At 43.8% G+C, this 22,382-nt stretch overlaps 1 protein-coding gene across 3 annotated transcripts in view; it reads left to right on the top strand.

Moving 5' to 3' along the window:
- Nucleotides 1-22,382, top strand: part of CLSTN1 (calsyntenin 1) — a 63,238-nt gene that overhangs the window by 9,796 nt on the left and 31,060 nt on the right. For all 3 annotated transcript variants that reach the window (XM_081201467.1, XM_081201465.1, XM_081201466.1), the window contains exon 2: nucleotides 13,180-13,302. In XM_081201467.1, the coding sequence (XP_081057593.1) occupies nucleotides 13,180-13,302 (123 nt within the window). The remainder of the gene's footprint in view (nucleotides 1-13,179; nucleotides 13,303-22,382) is intronic.

Raw genomic sequence — 22,382 nt, 5'->3', positions numbered from 1 at the left:
CCCCGGTGGACAGCGGGCGCAATCCATCCCATTGCGCAAGACTAAAGATGCTGTGCAAGGCTAAAGAAGAAGCCAAGGCAATGAGCGGGATGGATCACGCTTGCTGCCTTGTCTTCTTTAGCTGCACTGGAGAGGTTTAGCTCCTGGCTGGAGAGGTTGCGCGGCCATGGATCCCGTGCGCTGTCTTGGCTTCTTTGCTCTTTGGGGCTGGGGGGGGGGAAACCCGGGCTTCCCCCGCAGCCCCGAGAAGCTCTGGGAGAAGTGGACAGGCTGCATGCAGCCTGTCCGTTGCTCTTTGGGGCTGGGGGGGGGATAATATTTTTTTCCTTGATTTCCCCCTCTAAAAACTAGGTGCGTCCTGTGGTCCGGTGCGTCCAATAGAGCGAAAAATACGGTACACAGAACTAGCAAAGAGTTCATGGCTTCCAATCCGACAAGGAGGGGTTTTTATATTACTTTTCTTTTTTACATTTTATATTAGCCTTCACTAACTCGGTGCCCTCTAGATGTTTTAGACTACCAGCCAGAAGCTGCTGAATTGTCGCCCAAAATATCTGGAGAGCACCAAGTTGGAGGAGGGCTGTACATCTACCTGAGAGCTTCCATTTTCAGAATCAGTAACACTTTCCCCCTGTCTGTTGCATTGTTGAAGAATGTTGCGAAGCTGCTGGATCTAAATTATTGGCAAGGCCCTTCGTGCTTTTAAAATGGACAATGCTTCTCACTGTTAGCTGCTTTGTGGTGATGAAAGCAGCTCTACTCAGGTTTGCTTCTTTTTGTTTCTGCTCTTTCAGTCCTCCATTTGTTAGCACAGCATGAATACGGTAGGAGAATGCTTTTGTTTGGCCTGGGAAACTTCTTTCAAACTGCACGTTAAAGGGGACAATCTGGAGGGATATATATGCGCAGAAATCTGTCCCCATGAGACATACAATAAAGCCAAAGCCGATGCAAAAATAATTTTTTCAACTCACTTGTGTCATATGGGGGTAGGAAAAATGAAGGAGACAACACTCCTCAAGCAATCACTGCCTGGTTGCCTGGCAGGGACTCTTTATTTGCTATGGGTGACTAAGCGAACAGGTCTTGGATTATTTCCATGGCTGTGTAATGAGCTTCATTTAATACCTTTGCATTAAATGATTTTTGTCTTTCAGTTACAGACATTGCAATATGAAGCATTATGGTGTGTAAAATTATAGAGTTGGAAGGGACCTTGAGGATCCTATAGTTCAGGGTTTCCCAAACTTGGGGGGTAGCTTTTTTTGGGCTACAATTCCCATCATCCCTGACCACTGGTCCTACTAGCTAGGGATGATGGGTGTTGTAGTCAGAAATCAACTGGAGACTCAAGATTCGGAGGACCTGATCTAGTCCAACCTCCTGCAGTGTAGGAACTTTTTGCCCAATGTGGCTGAGTATCCAATGCTAGTCCTGCTCTGAGTAGTCCAATTGAAATTAATATATAAAATTTAGATCCATTAATTTCCATGGACCTGCTCCAAGTAAAAACATAGTTGCATATAATCCCAAGCTTCACCGATAACATTCATACAAAAGCAGAAGAAAGAGGGATCAGATAGAGGTGCTTGGGATAGGATGCTTACCGGGAAAGAAGAAAATATATATCAAAATTACACCACAGGCTCATCTTACTTTCAATGGAAGGAAAATGCAGGCAAGAAAAGGAGATAAAAAGAAAAGTATTTCAAGGCCCTCAACAACATTCTTATGCAAATATTTCTGAATAGGCTGCAAGGGTGTAGCCAAGGGGAGGGCAGGTGCCCCTCCAATCAAGTAAATCAATAAAAATACTTAACTGAGATTCTGCCCCCCCCCCAGCATAAAGCCTGCACCACTGACATAAATCCTGGCTAAGCCCATGGTAGGCTGATCAAATGTTTCAAGTGTGTGTTTATTCATGTGTTGGGGGGGGGAGAACTTTGCACAGGGACCAATTTTATCCATACCGTTCCAATTTTAGAACTTAGGTGTTCAGCTGTGTTTTTCTTTAAACATTAAGTTTTTGAGATGCATTTTTTAGAAGTTTGTTGATGGGGTGGGAGCCCAGTTTCAACCTTCAGGTGCTTTAATGGACAGTGCAAAACTTTAAAAAGTGAGTGTCACTTTATAATTCACTTCATGTTGAAATGGCTCAGCAGTGATTTAATAGATTAGGTAGGGCACTGGAACTGTTTGCTGATTTAGCTGAATGGCCATCAGTTTCTACTTTTTAGGCTCTCTCCATCACAGACTGGGGCCAAAAGCTAGTCTGTTAGTCATGCCCAGGAAGTCATTGTGGACTATGAACAACTCATGTGGTTTCCGCTGGTGGCTGGTTTCTTAATCTTAATCACAAACACTTTTTACCACTTGTTTGACAGGATGGGGGGGGGTGAGTACAAAAGCCACTAAGGTGAGTACTGCATCCATTTGCCACACCCACTACTAGTATGTGGCTCTTGGAAAGTTGCCCTTGAAGGAAGGTTGCCCTTGAATTTGAAAAGATTCCCCACCACTGACCCATATGGGTCTTAGAAGAGCCCTTACTTTCAGCCAATAGACTAGCTTATATAATCTGCATAATTTTTGATTGCTCCCTAAGGCTGACAGACAATGGAGTTTAGAACCAGTGCCCCATCTATTCCAGCCCCCTGTTCTCACAGTGGCCAACTGGGTGTACATCATTGGAAGACAACAAACAGAACCTGCAAAGCTTGGAAAGGCATATGGGCACCCATTGTGATGAACTAGATCAGGCAGTGCTTCTGCCTGTCCAGTAACGTTGCATGGGATGCTCAGAATAGCTGCGACAGCAGAAGAAAATGCAGAGAGGTAATAATCAGTAACTCTTAGCCGGGTGGGTGTAAGCTGGTCTCTTATCCATGCCCTTGTTCTCAGAGCCAAGTGTTAATAGTAGTAGGAGTCGCTTTTTAACCCACTTGGGCAGTGGCCTAATCCTGTGTGCGTGGAGTCAGTGGTTTGATGGGTGAGTCCTTGTTCCCATAAAGCTGAAGTGTTTTTGCCCTGGCAGCTAACTGCATTAAGATGTTTTGGGGCAATTTTAAGCTGGTTGGGCAAAATTGGACTGTCCTTGCTTTCCTTGACTTGAGTTAGCTGCTTGTGCTAATCAAAATCTAAAATAAAAGGGTAAAGGTAAAGGTACCCCTGCCCGTACGGGCCAGTCGTAACCGACTTTAGGGTTGCACGCTCATCTCGCTCAAGAGGCCGGGAGCCGGCACCGTCTGAAGACACTTCCGGGTCACGTGGCCAGCGTGACGAAGCTGCTCTGGTGAATCGGCACCAGCGCAACACACGGAAACGCCGTTTACCTTCCCACTATAAAGCGGTACCTATTTATCTACTTGCACCCGGGGGTGCTTTTGAACTGCTAAGTGGGCAGGAGCTGGGACCGAAAGACGGGAGCTCACCCTGCTGCGGGGATTCGAACCGCCGACCATACGATTGGCAAGTCCTAGGCACTGAGGTTTTACCCACAGCGCCACCCGCGTCCCTAAAAATAAAAGGGTAGAATTGTGTTTAAGGGGAAAGCAAGTGGGCAGGATTTTTAAAAATGGGGCGGATTGTGTGTGTGTACCACACCCCACTTTTCAATTTAGACTGGTTCTCAGCTGATAACTAAAATCCATAATAAAAAGTTAAAATGCTAAACAAAAAGTTAAGTTATAACAGGGATACGTTGGGGTGGGGGCGGTATGTATAGCAGCCTCCCAGTCACCGAAGCAGGGGTAGCCAATGTGGAGTCTCCAATTGTTGTAGGACTCCAACATCTATTAGCCCCAGTCGGCATGGTCAGTTAGCCGGGATGAGGGGAGTTGTAGTCCTAGGGACACCTGGGGGATGCTGCATTGGAGGGCACCCTAGAAGATGATAAGACAGTTTGGCATAGTAGTTAGTATGCTGCTCTAGTACTGAGGTGGAGTCTCTAAGGTGGTTGGATGGCACCATGTACTCCTCCTTCCAGGAGCTCCTGCAGCCAAGCTGGTGTCAAATGTATTGCTATGCTTTCCTTTGGACCACATCAGCGAGGCCGTGGACAGCCCTGACCCTCCAGACATACTGCCCCAGGGAGGTCACGTGCTGCTAATGCACCCCTGGAGGCATACTACATTCAAGACAGAAGGATGCCAACAATAACTAAGGAGACCCATGTTCAAATCTCCCTTCTGTAATGAATCTCACTAGATGACATTGAGCCAGTTCCACGCACATAGCCTAACTCATCTCACTGTGTTACTGGTAAGAATAAAATGGTGGCTGGGAGAAGAGCCATGTATACTTTCCCCAGAGCCCCAGACTATTCTCCCCCTCCAACAAAATAGTGTGGGTGGGGGAGACTTCTCTCTCCTGGCCAGTGGTGGGAAAAGGCCAGCTTCCTTGGGAGCAAGGAGTGCAGGTAGCTGTGGAGCAGGGCTGGGTGGAAAGCTTGCCTCCTCAAGTGATGGTTTCCAGCTGCTTTTGCTTCCAAAAGAAAAAAAAAAATCAGACCTCCAGGAGGAGCTGCATGTGGATTTGGGTAGATGGGAAGGAAGGTTGACCAGCCAGTGGTAAAGGTTCTCCACAAAAAGCAGGTACCCTGCCTTTGATCTGCTAAGCAAAGTGTTAACCCAGGAATAAGGGTCCAGGAATATTTGACCTTCTAAAGGAGGCATTGGCGGAGGAAGAATGTGATAGCTTGACAGAGCAGGATCCAATTCCCGAAGCAGGATTTGCAAGCTGCTGGAGGATTATCCCTTGCATATTGACAAAAACAACCACAAGGGAGTGAAATAACATACCTTGATTGCCAGTAAAAACCAGAGAGCCATCCAGTATTTAACCTAATCAATAAGGGTTTCACCTTTCCAGAGGAGCTGCATTAACCTTTTAAAAGAAAAAAGGGGAATAGACAAAGGCTAGTGTTGTTTTCAGTGTGCTGAGAAAAAGTTGTCATTGGATCTTAATTACAGAACATTTCTGCCGGGCATGAGATGGCTTTTTTCCCCTTTTTTCTTTTTTCTTTTAATCTCAGGACTACTTTGCTAACAAAAGCTGCAGTATTTCAGCTGACATGTCATATTAAAGTTGTATTTTTTATCCCTCCTGAAAAGAAACCTGTGCTGGCTACTGGAGCTGATTACTCTAAAATGCTTTGTATCTGAAAACATTGCGGGGGGGGGGCATCATCATCAAGTCCTCTCAAAGTGTATAGAAATATTTCATCTTCTGTAACGTGGTGGTGTCTAAGTGCCCCATATTGAAAAACCTGTACCATCTTTTGACCTCTGCTAGAGCCTTTTCTTCACTGGTCCTGGTTGCTGTAGCATCATGTTACATTTCTTTGCAACAAGGAAAGCTCATTGGTAGAACACCTGTTTTGCATGTAGAAGGTTCCAGGTTCCATTCCTAGCATCTCCTGGTAAGGTTGGGAAAGACTGCTTCATTGAAATCTCAGAGAGCAATTGCCAGTCAGTGTATTGAACTGGCAGGGCCAAATTGTCTTTCTTTGCTTCCTGTGCCTTATAGGAAAGGCCATAGTTCAGTAGCTGAGCATTTGCTTTGTTTGTAGAAGACCCCCAGTTCAATCCCCAACCTCTCCAGGCATGGCAGAGAATGTCCCCTATTAGCAATTCTGGCAAGCTGCTGCCAGCCAATGTGGACGGTATGGAGTCAGGTGGACTAATGCCCTGATTTACTATTCTCTGCCATGGGAGTTTTTCAAGAGCTCAAGCCATTTCTGAAAATGTTCAAAGATGCTTGTATTAGTGGGGTTGAGAGTTTATGACCAGCTTCTGTGAATCCTGGCTTTATAGCCTTAATAGTTTCTTAATAATCATCATCTCTGCTCTTTACAGAGCACCCAGTAAAAATATAATTGTTCTTTTAAAAAATACCTGCAAACTAATATAAATATAATTTTGAGAATTAAAATTATAAATTATATTTCTTGTAGCTGCTAGACTTTCTATTACACAAAAAGGAGGAATTTAAATAATCTGTCTCTTGAGCTGTGATATAAAACCTTACGAAGCCTCACAATTGCTGGAAAGATAACCTGTAACATTTTCATGATGAAAGGCAAAGAACCAGTAGAGTAATTTTATGCAAGTTAGTGGGGCTTTTTATCTTACATTTCAAGTAACAGTCTGCATGACCATTACCTGCACCTAAAAAAGAACTATGGTGCACCTAAATTATGTGTAGGTTTAATATACCTATATAGAATTGTACATACCATTATTGTGTATAAGTATCTCTCTGATGACTTGCTGTGTTTTTGTATTGAAATTTTAGCAATCAAATTAAAACTAAATTTAGCTGGCAATCAACTTAAAAATAAATTTAGCTAGCAATCAAATTAAAAATAAATTTAAAAGATCAGTAGGAATTACATGTTAATAACCAGTTGAAGGGCACATTTTCAGCCTGACAAATCTTCAGCAAGAGTTGAGAAATTATAGTGATAAAAATTGTAGAAGGATCAAAAACTAGAAGGCATGTAAAACACAGGGTTATATCCAATCAAGTTATACTTAAGGTAGACGCATTGAAATTAATGAACCTATGTGATCCATTTCCATTCATTTCAGTGGATCTACTCTGAGTAGGACTGATATTGGATACAACCCCACTATTCCTTCCAAGCTTATCTAATGAGGCTGGTTCCGAAGATTCTCTGGCATTACAGTGGTGCCTTGCAAGACGAAAATAATCCGTTCCGCGAGTCTCTTCGTCTAGCGGTTTTTTCGTCTTGCGAAGCAACCCTATTAGCGGATTAGCACTATTAGCGGATTAGCGGCTATTAAAGGCTTAGTGGCTAAAAGGCTATTAGCGGTTTAGCGGATTAGCGGCTATTAAAGGCTTAGCGGATTAGCACCTAAAAGGCTATTAGCGGCTTAGCGGCTTAGAAAAAGGGGGGAGCGGGGGGGGAAACGGAACACTCGCAAGACGTTTTCGTCTTGCGAAGCAAGCCCATAGGGAAATTCGTCTTGCGAAGCAGCTCAAAAACGGAAAACCCTTTCGTCTAGTGGGTTTTTCGTCTTGCGAGGCATTCATCTTGCGGGGCACCACTGTAACATCTTTCTTAATATTTCTGTATTTCTTTCTCCACGAGTCATTTTGGTGGAACACCAGGTATTCTGTAAGACAGATCTGACACAAAATATAAGTAACTGTAAAACATTTTTTTAAAAGCAATAAAAATGGCAAGAACAGCCATTTTTAAATGACTTTGGCCCTGTATACCTGAAGGAGCATCTCTATCCCTATCATTCAGCCCAGACACTGAAGTTCAGCTCCAAGGGTCATCTTGTGGTTCCCTCACTAAGAGAAGTGAGGGAACTAGGCAGAGGGCCTTCTTGGCAGTAGTGCCCTCCCTGTGGAATGCCCTCCCATCTAAAAGAACCACACAACTTTTGGAAGATATCTGAAGGCAACCCTGTATTGGGAAGTTTTTTATGTCTTACTATGTTTTTATATGTACTTGTAGCTACTCAAAGGCCAGATGGGCAGGGTATAAATAATAAAATCATTACTATTATTATTGAGAACAACAAATCATGGCAACAAATGGATTAAACAACAACAACTAGGCAGTTGTCCCAAAGTTTCTACGTTTAAGGGCACTGTTTCCTGAACAGGGTTGATTGACTGGGCCACTGTGTAGTGAATTTTCAAGTTTGGCAAATGCCATGTGATCAAGAAACATCTCCCCCCCCCAAAAAAATTCACAAATATCTAGGCATGAGGAGCAGCCTGCAATGTAAAGTTTGTACATTGCATCTTGAATGTTAGTTGGTCCTAAATAAGAATCTGTGTCCAGCATAACTAGAAGAGCATCATCTCCCATACAAACTAACTTTGAACCTTGACCTCTGTGGGAAAGTCATTTCTCTGGATCCCCCATCTTTGGTGAATTAGATATTCTGTGAGGGCCTCTTTGATTTTGGAATGGGACGACTGATCTCTGCTGCTGCCTTTAATTGTCAATTTCTCCAAGTGTTTTTGCTGTTACATGCTTGTCAGACGCACTAGCCTACTTCTTCATCAGTATGTACCTTAGCCTTTATGTGACTCTGTTAGCCAGAACAGGGAAGAATGATCATCTACCAATTCACAAAAATCTTTGTTTCCTTGGTGCTTGATGGTGATCCTCACTCATCCCAGGAGGCTTTCTAAGTAGTTGGTTTGTCAGCCTGCTGTACACAGTCCTCATTCTTTTTTAAGAGGTGGTGAGTGCGTTTTAAAATAACCAGAACAAGGAAAGGGTACATTTTTATCTTGCTCTTTTCTTGAAGTCATGTGTTCTCCCCTTTCAAATACTTATTTAAGAAGAAAGCCAGGCTTTTCATCAATTAGGGTTTTGAATCTACTTTCAATATTGTCAGCTCCAATTGAAAAGTCAATTTCAGGCTGCAGGCAGCTCATGTGTCAAGGACAATTCTTTTCTTCAGATGGATTAAATGTGAGCTTGGGTGTAACGCTGTCATAGCTTATCAGGGCACATGCAGCAGATTCTGGCAGGTCTCACGTAGGTAGGGCAGAATATTGTATTTCAAGCAAACCAACACAACTTATCCTTGCTTATGTGACGGGAGATTAGCAGTGACTTGGCTAAGTGACTTGGTTGATGCCTTTTGAGAAAGAGATTGCTTTTAGCTCTACGTTCTTGTTAAATGTTTCAACAACCTTCGTATATGCCAGAGGACGCTTGGGGTGGAATCCGAACAGGGAAATTCTTAAGCATATTACCAATTCAAATTTCTGTTGGGTTGCATCCAACCAAATCCTGCTCATAGTAAACCTATTGAAAGTAATTGGTCTAAGTTACTCACGTCCATTAATTTAAATAGTTCTGTACCAAATAGCAACCTGCTGTCCTTATTTGGTTTTTCTTTCTAGATAGCCCAGTTATCGATACTCTTGGAATGATGTGTAGACATAAAAGCATTGAATTTTGGAAATTTGGTTAGTTTGTCTCATTTTCAATGACTCAGGGCACAACTTTTTCCCCCTTGCAGAAAGAGACCTGTGTAAGGCCTAGTAGAATCCTCTTACATTTCTGCTCATCCCTAGCTGGCCTTTGGAACCTGTATGCATTCATACAAATCCAGTGGATTCAAATTCTTTAGCTGTGGTTCCTGCATTGCAGGAGGTTGGACTAGTTGACGCTTGGGGTCCTTCCAACCCTTCATTTCTGTGATTCCTATGCTGTAGCAACCTGCTCATTGCAGGAATGAGGGTCCCCATGCATGCATGCTTCACTTACGCAGTCTTGCTAGTTACATGAACATGATGAAATGCAAGAAAATGTGTCAACATCCCGGGCTCTGAATTGGCCAGTGCACTGCATGCACCATGTGCCCATGCGCAGACCAAAGGCCAGCAAGGGAGAGAAATAAGAGGACTTCATTGGGCCCTTCCCACTCAGAATGTTTGACATTCAAATCAGCTAAGGACATCTAGTTTTAGTTTTAAGAATTTTGCAAAATTTTGTTACGGTCTGCCACAGCTGCTCTTGCAGAACCTCAGTCTGCTTAAAGGGCCTTTAAACATCCAGAAACAAGAGTTACTATTGTACTGTTAGATGGTTAGTTCCCACCCTGAACCCAGTGGGCAGATGGGATTAGAATTTAATAACCCTGACCTCCAGATGTAAAACTGCCCTCCTGCTAATTTCTTGTGCAAGAAGGTATGTTCATCTGAAGTTTGAAATTTGGCACCCTTACCCTTTTAAATACAGGAATAAGTTATAATTAACCTACTCTGTATTAATATCCAGATTGCATTTTAACAGGCTTTCTGTTGAAAACATCAAGAGATTAAATAATAATAATCCAATTCCAATAACACCAAAAAATCTGGTTCTTTTAAATACATTATCTGTCCTGAAAAGCACTTAATCATATTAACCTTTCTAAAAGATGATTTATTAATCAAATTGTAAGACCAAGATAAGAGTTTCTGCATAATAGAGAATTGTTCTAGTGTTCTCCTGTAGGTCACGTCAACTAGATAATCTGTTCTGTGGGGTGGGAGTGGGGAACCCTGCCACCTACAAATTTATGCAATAATGACAAAAATAATATAATTATTTACACATGAAAGACTTGACTCCTCTTAAATGCTTGGCTCCTGCTGTTCATGATGGGTGAAAGGGGAAATGGCATTTTTATTTCGCACTTTCAAGAGTGGCTGTTGCTGTGACTCATTTCATTCATTGTGTCAGACCTTGGCTTGAGCTGATTAGGGTTCAGATAAAACCCACTCTGTGGCTGGAGTTTTCAAAAGTACAATGAGGAAGCCACGGATTAGAGTTGCTTGCATGGTCGGTCCTTTCAGCTTCATAAATTAATCCCTTTCTCCATAGTACAGGGGCTTCTGTAATGATGCCTGTGACTGTTTGTTCAGACATTGTGCCAACTGTTTTTTAAATCCATGTCATACCACAGCATCTGATTCTTCCATAACCATGGTTAAGCAGGATGTCTGAATTGAGCCTAAGTTGCAAGTGGCAGCTTGGATGCCAGACATGATAGTGGTACAGTGCAGAGCTTGTAGACCACCTGACCTGTAGTCAGGCCTACAGTTTTGTATGGCACAACACCATAACTTTCATATAACTGGTAGGTGGGTGCGTATAGATTCCATATCTGTCACACTCCAAGAGCTCATTCAAATCCCAGAAATTTCAACTTCTCACCAAAATACTTACAAGCACCAACAGGGTTTCTGGTGCAGCACAGTCCAAACAAACCAAGGCCATACACAGGGAATTCAGAAGCAAGGCCAAGGAAAAAAGATCCAAGGTCAATATCAGTGCAATTCAGCCAGGAGGCATAACTAGAGTTGGGTACCAGGAGCCAGAGACTGGAAGGTTCAAGAAGGAAGCCTTATATACTTGGGTATCCTAAACCACACCCTAACCACAGCTGATGGCCCTGAAGGAGTATCATGGATTACTTATGCATGAGTAACCTGCAGATTCCTGTAGATGCTTGCTGTGCTGTTGTAGGGACCTAAACCTTGTGGTGCTGTTGTGGACTGGGGTGTGGCTCCACCGCCTCATTTGATGTCATGAGGCTCTTGTTCAGGTGTTAACCCAGAGGGCCCCTCAAGGGGATCTTCAGCATTGGAGTTACGGGTCCCTGCCTGTTTCTCAGTGGTGTCAAGTTCATCCTCTGAGGCCTTCATGCCTAGCACAATGTCATGGCTAGGCATGGCAGTATTCAACATAATGCAAATAAAACTTGTTTCAAAATTGCATTTAAATATTCTTTTTTGGTAACTCTATAGTAGGAGTTGAAGATGCTAAGATGTAGTAGAAGAGGCAGTATATGGCATGTTATTGGAGGTTTAAATGTAGAACGGTAGACTTCATGTTTGGTATATGGAGCATTGCATTGATGTTAAGCAGTGATAGGGAACTTTTGTGGACCTCCAATATTTGCTGGACTTCATTTCCCATCAGCTCCAGCCAGTGTGACCAGCTATCAAAGATGGTGGGAGTTGTGGTCCAATCACACATGGAAAGCCACAGCTTCCACAAGGCCTGCTTTTAAGGCTGTAAGGCCACACATACATGCTTTGGAAGAAATCTCACTGAGCTTCTCCTTAGTTTTTAGTCTTCACCTGCAAGTTTAGGAGTTTTTATATGCTGCAGTTAGATTAGAAGAAATACTGAAAGCACATCGCTGTGGAGTTTGGAGTCATTGTGCAGGGTTGCCTCTGTAGCATTAACATTCTGTTCATGTCCAAAAACAAGCCATATTAGGGACAGTTTGTGCATTACTTAACTTGATGAAATTCCTGGTTGGCTGCTGTAATCTACAGTGGTACCTCGCAAGACGAATGCCTCACAAGACAAAAAACTCGCAAGACGAAAGGGTTTTTGTTTTTTTGAGTTGCTTCACAAGACGATTTTCCCTATGGGTTTGCTTCGCAAGACGGAAACGTCTTGCAAGTTTGTTTCCTTTTTCTTAACACCGTTAATACAGTTGCGACTTGACTTCGAGGAGCAACTCATAGAACGCGGTGTGGTAGCCTTTTTTGAGGTTTTTAAAGACTTTGGTGATTTTTGAAGCTTTTCCAAAACTTTCCCGACACCGTGCTTCGCAAGACGAAAAAAATCGCAAGACAACAAAACTCGCGGAATGAATTAATTTTGTCTTGCGAGGCACCACTGTACATAAAAACTGAGCAATAGGACATATCTTGTCCTGCTATCTGTGACTGAGTGTCTAGGTTTACAGCAGCAACAGGGAACCAGGCCTCTCTCGTCAGTTGGAGCTATTCCCCAGTCCACATACCTCACTGGCCCTGCTTTGCATCCCGAGTGCTTTTGCCTGACTGGAATGTGTCCTTCAGCTCCAATAATAACCTCTTTCTTGGCAGGAAAGAGGACAGAGAGCTGGGTAAATGTGTGTAGAAAATAGTCCACGAGACAAAGGTAGCATTTGCATTCATTGTTAAGCCACTTTTGCCACTGGCCCCATCCACCACTGGCCACTAGCATGTGGCCCTCAGAAGGGATTGTGGCCTTGGTTTAAATGAATGATGTAGGACAGGGCTCAGCAAACATAACATGTAACAACATTCCACTAGGTGAGCAGATATTTGAGAGGGCATGTGAAGGGCCATCTTTCCCATGGGTTCCTGGGGGGCATTCCTGCAGCTGGAGGGATGTGAGGAGGGAGACCTACTGCATCTCCTTTTCTTGTGGCCAGAATCACAGGCCTGCTTCTTCCCTTGCCAAGCTTCAGGAATGCTCTCCATAGAGGTTTATGGTAAGAATTTCCATTTTTCTCACAAAGCTTGGGCCAGATTAGCTTTGATGCATGGCTTCACACTACCAGTGTGAAAATTACTGCTGTTGGCATAATCTGGTCATTCTTGAATGCTGGAAGAAGACACTCTGTAAACTACTGCAAAATGAATCATCTTTGTTGTCAAATTGCTGCTTCATGGGGGCCTTTTGGTGAACATGGTGTCCCCAAATGGACGTATAGCATCAAAACATTACATTGTATCTAACGTAGAGCCATTGAAATAATGGAAATGGCTAATTTGGGTTGAATCTGTGTAGGTAGGACTTAACTGGGTACAATCTGTTACACTTTTAAATAAATACAATTTTTTTCTTGATACATTCTTCACCTTGCTTTTCTCTCTCTGTCTTAGTTAACAAGCACAAACCGTGGATTGAAACAACTTACCATGGCATAGTTACAGAAAACGACAACACAGTACTGTTGGACCCCCCATTGATAGCACTGGATAAGGATGCACCTCTCCGTTTTGCAGGTACGGGCATCTTGGTATTTTATTACTAACTGTTGCGTGTCTTTTGAAAGTGTGAGAAATTTGGGCCAGAAATCACTCATGTAAGGTGGCAATGCACTCATGTGCTGTTATGCCAAACCAGTGATTCCAAATGATTAGACAGAGCTGGGGAGATAACCAATACAGTCTTTGACAGGGACAAGTACAAAAATCCACACCCAGGAATGAGGGAACACACAAGGTTGTATCTGACTTAAGTTGTACTCAGAGTAGACACACTGAAAGTAACAGACCCAAATTAGACTGTTAAATTCATTGGGGCTACTTTGAGTAGAACTAGCATTACCGTATTTTTCGCCCTATAAAACGCACTTTTCCCCCTCCAAAAATGAAGGGGAAATGTGGGTGCGTCTTATGGGGCGAATGCAGGCTTTCACTGAAGCCTGGAGAGCGAGAGGGGTTGGTGTGCACCGACCCCTCTCGCTCTCCAGGCTTCAGGAGAGCCCCAGCGCCAGCCCCACAAGGTCGGGGGACAGAGGGAGGCGGAACGCCGCCATCCCGCTGTCTCCCGAAGTGGTTTGGAGGCTGACGGCGGGGAGAAGAGCGCTTCTCCCCGCTGCCTGCCCCACCACTCCGGGGACAGCAGGGAGACGCAGCGCGTCTCCCTGCTGTCCCCGGACCTGATCGCAAGGCGGGCGGCGGGGAGAAGAGCGCTTCTCCCCGCTGCCTGCCCCACAAGCGCCTGGGGGGGGGAAATAAATTTTTTTTCTTTATTTCCCCCCAAAAAACTTGATGCGTCCTATGGGCCGGTGCGTCCTATGGGGCGAAAAATACGGTAGATACAAACCACAGTTTGCCTGTGCAAGGTAGGACAACCTGGTTAATAAGTAGCACTTCTGAGAAGAACATCTAAACTAGATTTGAGACAGTTATGTCTATGGTCTACTGCAGAAGTGTTGGATTTAATAGATTCAGGATTGCATTAATTGAAATGAAAGATTCTCTGGGTGCATATTTCAGAATAGTTCCACTTTATTTAAACAAGATTCAACATGTAGCTAAAATTACAAGAGGCGTCTGGCATTTTGAAGACCTAACAGGTCTATTATGGCATAAGCTTTTCTCAGTTTGAGTCCACATCCTAAAACAAGTCTGATGTTGCCTCTGTTCCATGACGGCATATGCCATAATAAAACCCTTCAATCTTTAAAGGTGCCACAGGGTTCTGTGCTGTTTTGGATGTGATATCCAGTGATTATTTGTTAACAAGTCAGGATCTGTGCCAGTGAAGTCTGTTGCAGCTAAAGCAGCAAATGTGGTTTCCCTTCTGGAACTGTGCAGCTACTTCCAGTGTGCTAATGCAAGAAGAAACACACCAATCATGCAGAGAGAAAGAGCTGACACTAATTGTGTAGAGGGGAGCAGTGCTAGAAATTAGCCAGACGTGTTTTATGACTGGAGTGGGTCCGATTGCAACCATGTGGAGATCTCTGGATGCCAGGTTGGCAACTGACATCTCCATCTGGCTGGCCCCTCTAGCTTCCTTTAAGCAGGTAAGCAAAAGAGTGTATTTATTGCATTTATATCCCACCTTTTCCTCCAAGGAGCACATGGCTTGCACCCTCCTCAATCCCTACAACGACCTTGTGAGGTAGGTTAAGGGGCTGTGACAGGCCCAAGGTCACCCAGTCAGCTTCATGACTGAGTGGAGATTTGAACCCTGATCTCCTAGGTCCTAGTCTGACATTCTTAACCATCTACCACACTGGCTTTCTAGAGTACTTCTGCTGTGGAGCAACTATGTAAATTAAGTAGGTAAATATATATGGGGAAAGCAAAATGGCACCTAGAGGAGGATCTGAAATATTTTCCTTGAAGCTTGAATTTGTTTTATTCTGTATTGTTTGATTTGATGTGTTGTAAACCACTGAGATTTTTTTCTTACAATATAAAGCCGTATAGAAATGAAATTAATAATAACAACAAACACCATACTCCGGGGAGGGGGGAATGATGCCAAATATACCATTGTGGTGACTGTAGCCCAGGCTTAAGGTGCCATTTGGCGATTAGCTTATATATCGGTGAGTTTCTAACACTGGAGAGGAGAAGAACATTCACCATAATTGTTGTGGGAACTTGAAGAGCATTTTGACAATGGATGAAGCAGCTGTTGGGAGTTCTTTTTGAAAAGAAAAGCTGGATATGCACCATTATGTACAGGGAAGGGGGCTGTACTGTGTTGGGGTTAAGCAGCTGGACTGGATAACTACCAAATATCTGCAGGACCTCCTTCTTCCCAACAGACCCTCTTGGTAATTCCACTGCAGGGGGGGGGGGGCTCTTGGTAATTCCACTGCCCTCAGAAAATTGTGGTGGATGCCCAGGAGAGGGCATTCCCTGTGGCAGATCCTAGGTTGTGGAATTCGCTCTCCATGGAGGGGCATCTAGCACCATTATATAGTTTTCATCAAATGCTGAAGACGCATCTCTTTACCCTGGACACCTGAGATATATACATTTACAAGACCCACCCTATTCCCTTGACTAATTTGTTTTAAACTGTTTTTAATACTGAATTTTAAATGGTTGTAGCCTGCCCTGGGACCTCATGGTGAAGGGCAACTTAGAAATCGAACAGTTCTAACCTGTGGACAATTTCTTCTGCTACTACTTTGTTTTGCTAGGTTGTTACCATCAGCAGCAACTTGCTTTAAAGTCTACTTTAGTCAATAAAGGGATTAAAAAACACATCCCACAGGTTGCCCCTTGATTGATCAGACATAAGGAGATTATGTGCAGGAGACCATTTGGTGTCAAGTCTATTCCTTGCTATTAACGTGAGCTTTTAATTAGTGGTTTGTCTGAATAAACCTTTTGCTAAGTAAAATCTTTTACAGGACCAAGTCCCTGATTGGGAAACCAGTCTGGCAATATTCACAACCAGCCAAAATGTTAAGATAGCAAGTTCATTGCATTTATTATGTCTATATTTCATTCTGACCCATACAAACCTGCCACACTTTGGTTTTCAAACACACACCAGTCTGTTCTATTGAGAGCATGGGCTTTATTGTAGAGATTAAAGGGGTGGGGGTGGGATTGTTTTGATTAGTTTGTTCAGCACCAGGAATAGTTTGCAGTCCAATTTTCCTTATTGTTTCAACGTTTTCTATGCTTCTTGCTTCAGAAGGAGAGCTAAGGGTTGGGCATAGCTGCCCTGTCCAAGACCCTTTTATCTGTAGTTACAAATAACTGAATCTGAGACTTAGGCAGACAAATCATGTCCTTATTGTAGCTTAGCAGTAGAGCACCTGCTTTGCATGTAGAAGGTCCTGGGTTCAATCTCTGGCATCTCCAGGTAGGGCTGGGAGAGAACCCAGTCTGAAACCCCAGAAAACCACTACCAGTTATTGTGTACCATACTGAGCTAGGTGAACCAGTGGGCCTGATTCAGTATAAGGCAGCTTCCTTTGTTCTTAGGACATGAGGGTGTAAGACAGGCCTGCTGGACCAGGCTAGTGGACCATCTAGTCCATCATCCTGTACTTATAGTGGCCAACAAGATGCCTGTGGGAAGCCTGCAAGCTGAATATGCATGCAGCAGCAGCACTCCTATCCACCTTTGATTCCCATCAACTGGTATTCTGGGGCATGATTCTCCTGTATAATGCACTGAACTACTGAGTACATAAGGGGTACAGTGATCTCTCAAGTAAACTTGGAAGTTGTTGGACTCCAACTCCCATCAGCCCCAGCCAGCATGGCCCAGTGATCAGGGATGATGGGAGTGGTAGTCAAGGAACATCTCGAAGCTCACATGTTCCTCTACCTATATCCCACAGTTAAAAAAAAAATGTTCCCATGGGTGCGGTGAACATAAGAACAGCCCTGTGGCTCTGGGTCAGACCAAAGTCGCATCTAGTCCAGCGTCCTGTTCTCACAGTGGCCATGCATAAGAAGTCCAAACAACAGCACTCTCCTCACTTCCGATTCTCAGCAACCGTAATGAGATAAGCTGTCTCAAATCTGAAAGAGAGATAAAAACTCTGGAGTTAAACAGAAGCTTTAATATAGTGTGTGTGCATAGCTTGCTTACTTCCAAGAAGAAGTAAATACTTTGGGTTGTGTCCCATTTAAATGAATGGATCTAAAGTTCACCATGTCCATTAAATACATTGGATCTGCTCTTGAGTAGGACTAGCATTGCCTGTAACCTTTTCCCCCAGCTATTTTTCCACACTGTCCTATATTAATAGTGGTGTGTTAAAAGTAGGAATTTGCCATTGTGCATGATTTTAGTCTCCATTTTAACGGACGTGCTTGCATACAGGATATAAAAGTCCGCATGCAGCATGTCTAAGCATTGTGGATTCGTCTTTTAAAAAATAACCCACAAAATTTAAGCCTTCTGTCAGTATTCCTTCCTCTCTCCCCACTTGCAGTTTATAGGAAGCTCATGTTCCGGTGAGTGATTGCTGATGTCTGCGTCTCTCCTGGCTGTGCTGCCAGCCCTTGTTTGTTTAGAGCAGTGAGCAGTGCTGCCATCCGGGCTGCAGCTGGCGAAATGTGTAGTATGGGAGTTTAATTGATAGGCAAAGAGGGGAAGCAAACAGCCCTGCTTGAGTCAGTGATCAGAGAGGGGCGTTGGCCTTGTCAGTTCCAATTAACAGATAGGAATGGATAATTTCCTGTAACTAGGTTTGCTGGCTAATTTGTAAATTGGTAATATTGGGCTTAGGGCAGGGCAGGGAGAGCTTTTGACATCACTCAAGCAGGAATGTTAGCAGGAATCTGCCTTAGTATAAAGGTTTGGTATACGTGTTTCTCATATATTGTGGCATTTTATGTATTGTAATTTTGCTGTTATTTTCATTGATTATAATAAATGATTCATTGCAATTGTTGAGAGTGAATTTCTGTTTAATACTATTTGCTGATATTTTGAGAGTTAATTTTAAAGTACAGTATACAGTAGTTATATTCTAATGGATTATTGAATATTACTTGGTAGAAGTCATTTATTTTAAGTCATATATTTTATTATGGCTTATTTCTACTGAATTGCAGTGTTATAAGATGTGTGATCTTTGTTGTATGTTTTGTTATTTCTTCAGCTGGTAAACCGCCTTGTAAACCTAGAAAGGTGGTACAGTATACAAATTAAAAGTGAAATGAAAATTAAATGAAACAAAAACTTGAATTATCGGGCCTGTGGCTTCAAATTGGGTTTTTCTTTCCAGCTGTCATTTGTTTTCATCTGTGTACAGATGAGGTTGGAGTGCAGATGGAACAGACTAGTTTTTGAAGACTAGACAGTTATTTGTGTCCATCCCAGAACCTTGGAACTGTCACGTTTAGGATAGATAGGTGTGGGGCTGTCCTCTGCCACTACTAAACAGTGGGGGGGTGGTCCATTAAGATGAATATGGCACTGCCCTCAGCCAGCCCCTGCCTGTCTTCTTGCTTACAATCAGCCTAGGGATTGGTCCTGCCTGTCAGCTTCCTCTACCTTGGCCTCAGTGTTGCTCTTTGGTAGAATTCAGCAGGGAGGAGGATGGGGGGAAATATAGAATTATTTGCCGTTGCCTGGCTGCTTTCTGGCCTACCAGTCCCGTGGGTGCCACTGTTGAGCAGACAAATAATGGTCAGCAAGCTTCCTTAAAGGGCATTTTCTCCATCTCTGAAGGTAGAAAGAACTATAGTGTAGAATGCCGCTACCATAGGAGGGTATCACTTACCTCTGAGAAGGGGAAGAAGGACCATAGCTCTGTGGTACATCACCCTGCTTTGCAAGAGAAGGTTCCAGGTCCAGCCTCCACAGCATCTCCAATTCATTGGATCAGGTCAATTAGAGTGGATAATTAGGGACCAGATTGGCCAGTAGTCTTATCTGGTATTAAGTACCTTTGTTTGAGTGGGAAGGCACTACAGAGGTGCAAAACTAGAGCACTCTGTGGAAGACCTTTGCTTGAGGTCACATCACTTCCAATTATGTGTACCTGCGAGGAATATACCTGCATGACTGCAGTTCATCAAAAGTGTAGCTGTTTCTAATGGAGGGCACTGTCCATTGGTTAGAGAACCCAGAATCTGCTCCAATCTTGACCTTCCAATTTTCTTGATTGTAGGTAAATCCAATGCTGACTGCTGTATTTCAGCATTGTTTTAAGAAGCTGTATTTTCTGGTTCCCTGCTTGTTGTTGTTTTTAAACAGTGTCTTGACTGTGCAACTCTGGCAGAAACATTATACCCATTAATTGTGCCCTGGAAATCTGGAGCACATATTGAAACTGTGACCTCTTGTCTGTTCAATTATTAGAATATGCAGAGCAGTCCCAAAAACACTCCTTTTGGCCAGATTATGGGTGTTGTTTTTTAAGACTCCCTAATGTGCTCAGAAATGTTTGTTTGGGTGAAATTCCTGGCCTTTCTGTAGAACAGCGAGTGGCCAAATGAGTGCCATACTTCAAAGCCCAATTAGTGACATGCTTGGAATTTGTCTGGCTAAATGCTTGTTTCTGTCCTCCCTCTCCCCAGGGTCGATGTAGAACAGGGTAACTGAGTTGAATTCAAAGAAATATTTCTATTTCAAATACTCCAGGCCGTAAATTTCAAATATTTGCCTGTTAATTTTGCTTTGCTCATGTGCTTCACATGAAAGTGAAGATTGGCCAGTGTGGAAAAAGGGGGGAAAAGAGTTTCTCAGTGCATCTTGAGCACCGCAGTCAATGTTTGGAGAATCAAGGAGTGTTCCTGGATAGATTAGTTCTGACAGAGGGATGCCAAGAAGGGTGATGCTCGCCTCGCCTCATGGCAAAGGTTGGCATTGACTGGCATTGACAAAGGAGTTTAAGAGACCAATTAAAGTGGCCAAGAGCTGTGCAGTCTTTTTATTTTCAAAAGCCAGCCCAGGCAACTGTGTCACATTAACACACTTCTTTCTTGTCTGTCTCTCCCCCCTCCTCCTCCCCACCCCGCTTCGCTGTTAGGCTTCTTGCCATCATGCCGTCCTGCAGCCATAGACTAGGCTCTTAATGTTTTCATGGGAATGTTTGCTTCAAGAAAGCATAGTGTTTTTGAAGCAAAAGCAACAGAGTGTATTGTGGCACCTTTTAAAAGGCGTAACAAAATTTTATTATGACATAATCTTTTCATTGGACCTATTACAGAAGAAAATCATTCAGGTAGGAGTTGAGCGGCAAGGAGATGTAAAAATTGCAAACAGCAATCAATAAGAACTTTAAATGTAAATTAAATAGTGAAATCCGTTACAGTAGCAGATTGGTGATAATACGATCCTCTCACCAGTGCTGAGTAAATTAACATTTTTAGTGGAACAGGAAACTATTCACAAGCAGTTATTGATAAAGAAGAATACAATGTGAAATAGCTGAACTGCAGTTCATCAAGAAGTTCAGTGCCATCCCCTGTGAGTTAAATTGAGATAACTGCTTGAGTTAATCAGCTTACCAGTGCCAAATATCTGTGCTGTCTAGTACTGTTTCTCGTTGATGGTGATAATGCAGTCATCTCTGCAATACTCAATAAAATGTCACCAGTCTGCCATTTCATGAGTAGTCATGAAAGTTTATGCCATAACACAGCTTGTCCTTAAGATAGCAAAAGACAGTTGATTTTTGCTGTAAGAAGCTAAGACAGCTACCATTCCCTCTGGAAATTGTTCTTGAAACTCATTCCTGTGCCAGAACTACCGTATTTTTCGCCCTGTAGGGCGCACCGGCCCATAGGGCACACCTAGTTTTTTTTGGGGGGGGGGAATAAAGAAAAAAATATTCTATTCCCCCCCCCAGGTGCAGGGCTGGGGCGGGGGGAGGCCGAGCTTCCCCCAGCCCCCAGAACAGGCTGCTATCCACAAGCCTTGGGAGCCTGGCGGGAGCTCCCGCGGGCTCCCAAGGCTTGCGGACATCTGCCCGAAGCCGGGGTGCACTGCGGAGCGCTCCCCGGGTTTTGGGCTGCAGGCTGCTATCCGCAAGCCTAGGGAGCCCGGCGGGAATTCCCGCCGGGCTCCCCAGGCTTGCGGATATCTCCCTGAAGCCCAGGGCACGCTGCTTAGCACACCCAGGCTTCGGGATGCAGGCTGCTATCCGCAAGCCTAGGGAGCCCGGCGGGAACTTTCACCGGGCTCCCCAGGCTTGCGGACAGCTTCCTGAAGCCTGGAGAGCGAGAGGGGTCGGTGCACACCGACCCCTCTCGCTCTCCAGGCTTCAGCGAAAGCCTGCATTCGCCCCATAGGATGCACACACATTTCTTCTTCATTTTTGGAGGGGGAAAAGTGTGTTCTGTAGGGCGAAAAATACAGTATTGGTACTCCAGCATTTTCATGAGCTTTTTGTATTCAGCCCTCTGGTTGGGGAACTTGTCTGAAGTCTACTTGCAGGGGTGCAACAAGAGGTTTTGTACCCTCAGTGACCCATTGACTTCCCAAATATACTGTCTTGAGTTCCTTTCCCAGGAGGGCAATATTTGCTGTGCCTGGCCGATGAGGGCCTTAATTGAAAATCAATACTTTTTTTAAAAAAAAAGTCATGTGTTTCGGCATTGATTTGGGTCCAGTTAATTTTAATAGGACATTCCTATTTCATGCATTTCTTTTGAGAGTCATTTTTATTGGAAGAGGTAGTTGTAGTGCCTCATGCAAGCATCCATTTAGAAGTAGCATGTGTCACCTTTCAAGTCTTTTCCACATTTAACAGAGACAGCATATAATGGCTGCCAGCCTGGATGGCTTTAAGATAGACTCATGGGACATCAGTGGTTGCTAGCCACAGCGATATGTTCTACCTCCACTGTCAGAGGCAGTGTGCCTCTTAATACTAGTTGCCGAGATTCACAAGTGAGGAAAGCTGCTCTTTTGCTCAGGTCCTGCTTGCAGGCTTCCCATTGGAGCATCTGTTGGTACCCACACAACCTTTAGATAACAGGCATGTATAACTTCTCAAATGAGCGAACGTTTTTAAAAGTGAAGTGCATTGCTACTTCTGCTGCACAGACTCACTTGCATTTGGAAAGCAGAAGGCTTAATGGGTTGGTGGAGCTGCGACAAGCGCATGGGTACCGCTCATCTTTCCACAACCCTT

The sequence above is a fragment of the Podarcis bocagei genome (genome assembly GCF_964188305.1).
Source record: "Podarcis bocagei genome assembly, chromosome: 7".
NCBI classification, from domain to species: Eukaryota; Metazoa; Chordata; class Lepidosauria; order Squamata; family Lacertidae; genus Podarcis; species Podarcis bocagei.
The sequence above is the reverse complement of the archived record's forward strand: the minus strand, read 5'-3'. Positions and strand labels throughout refer to the sequence as shown.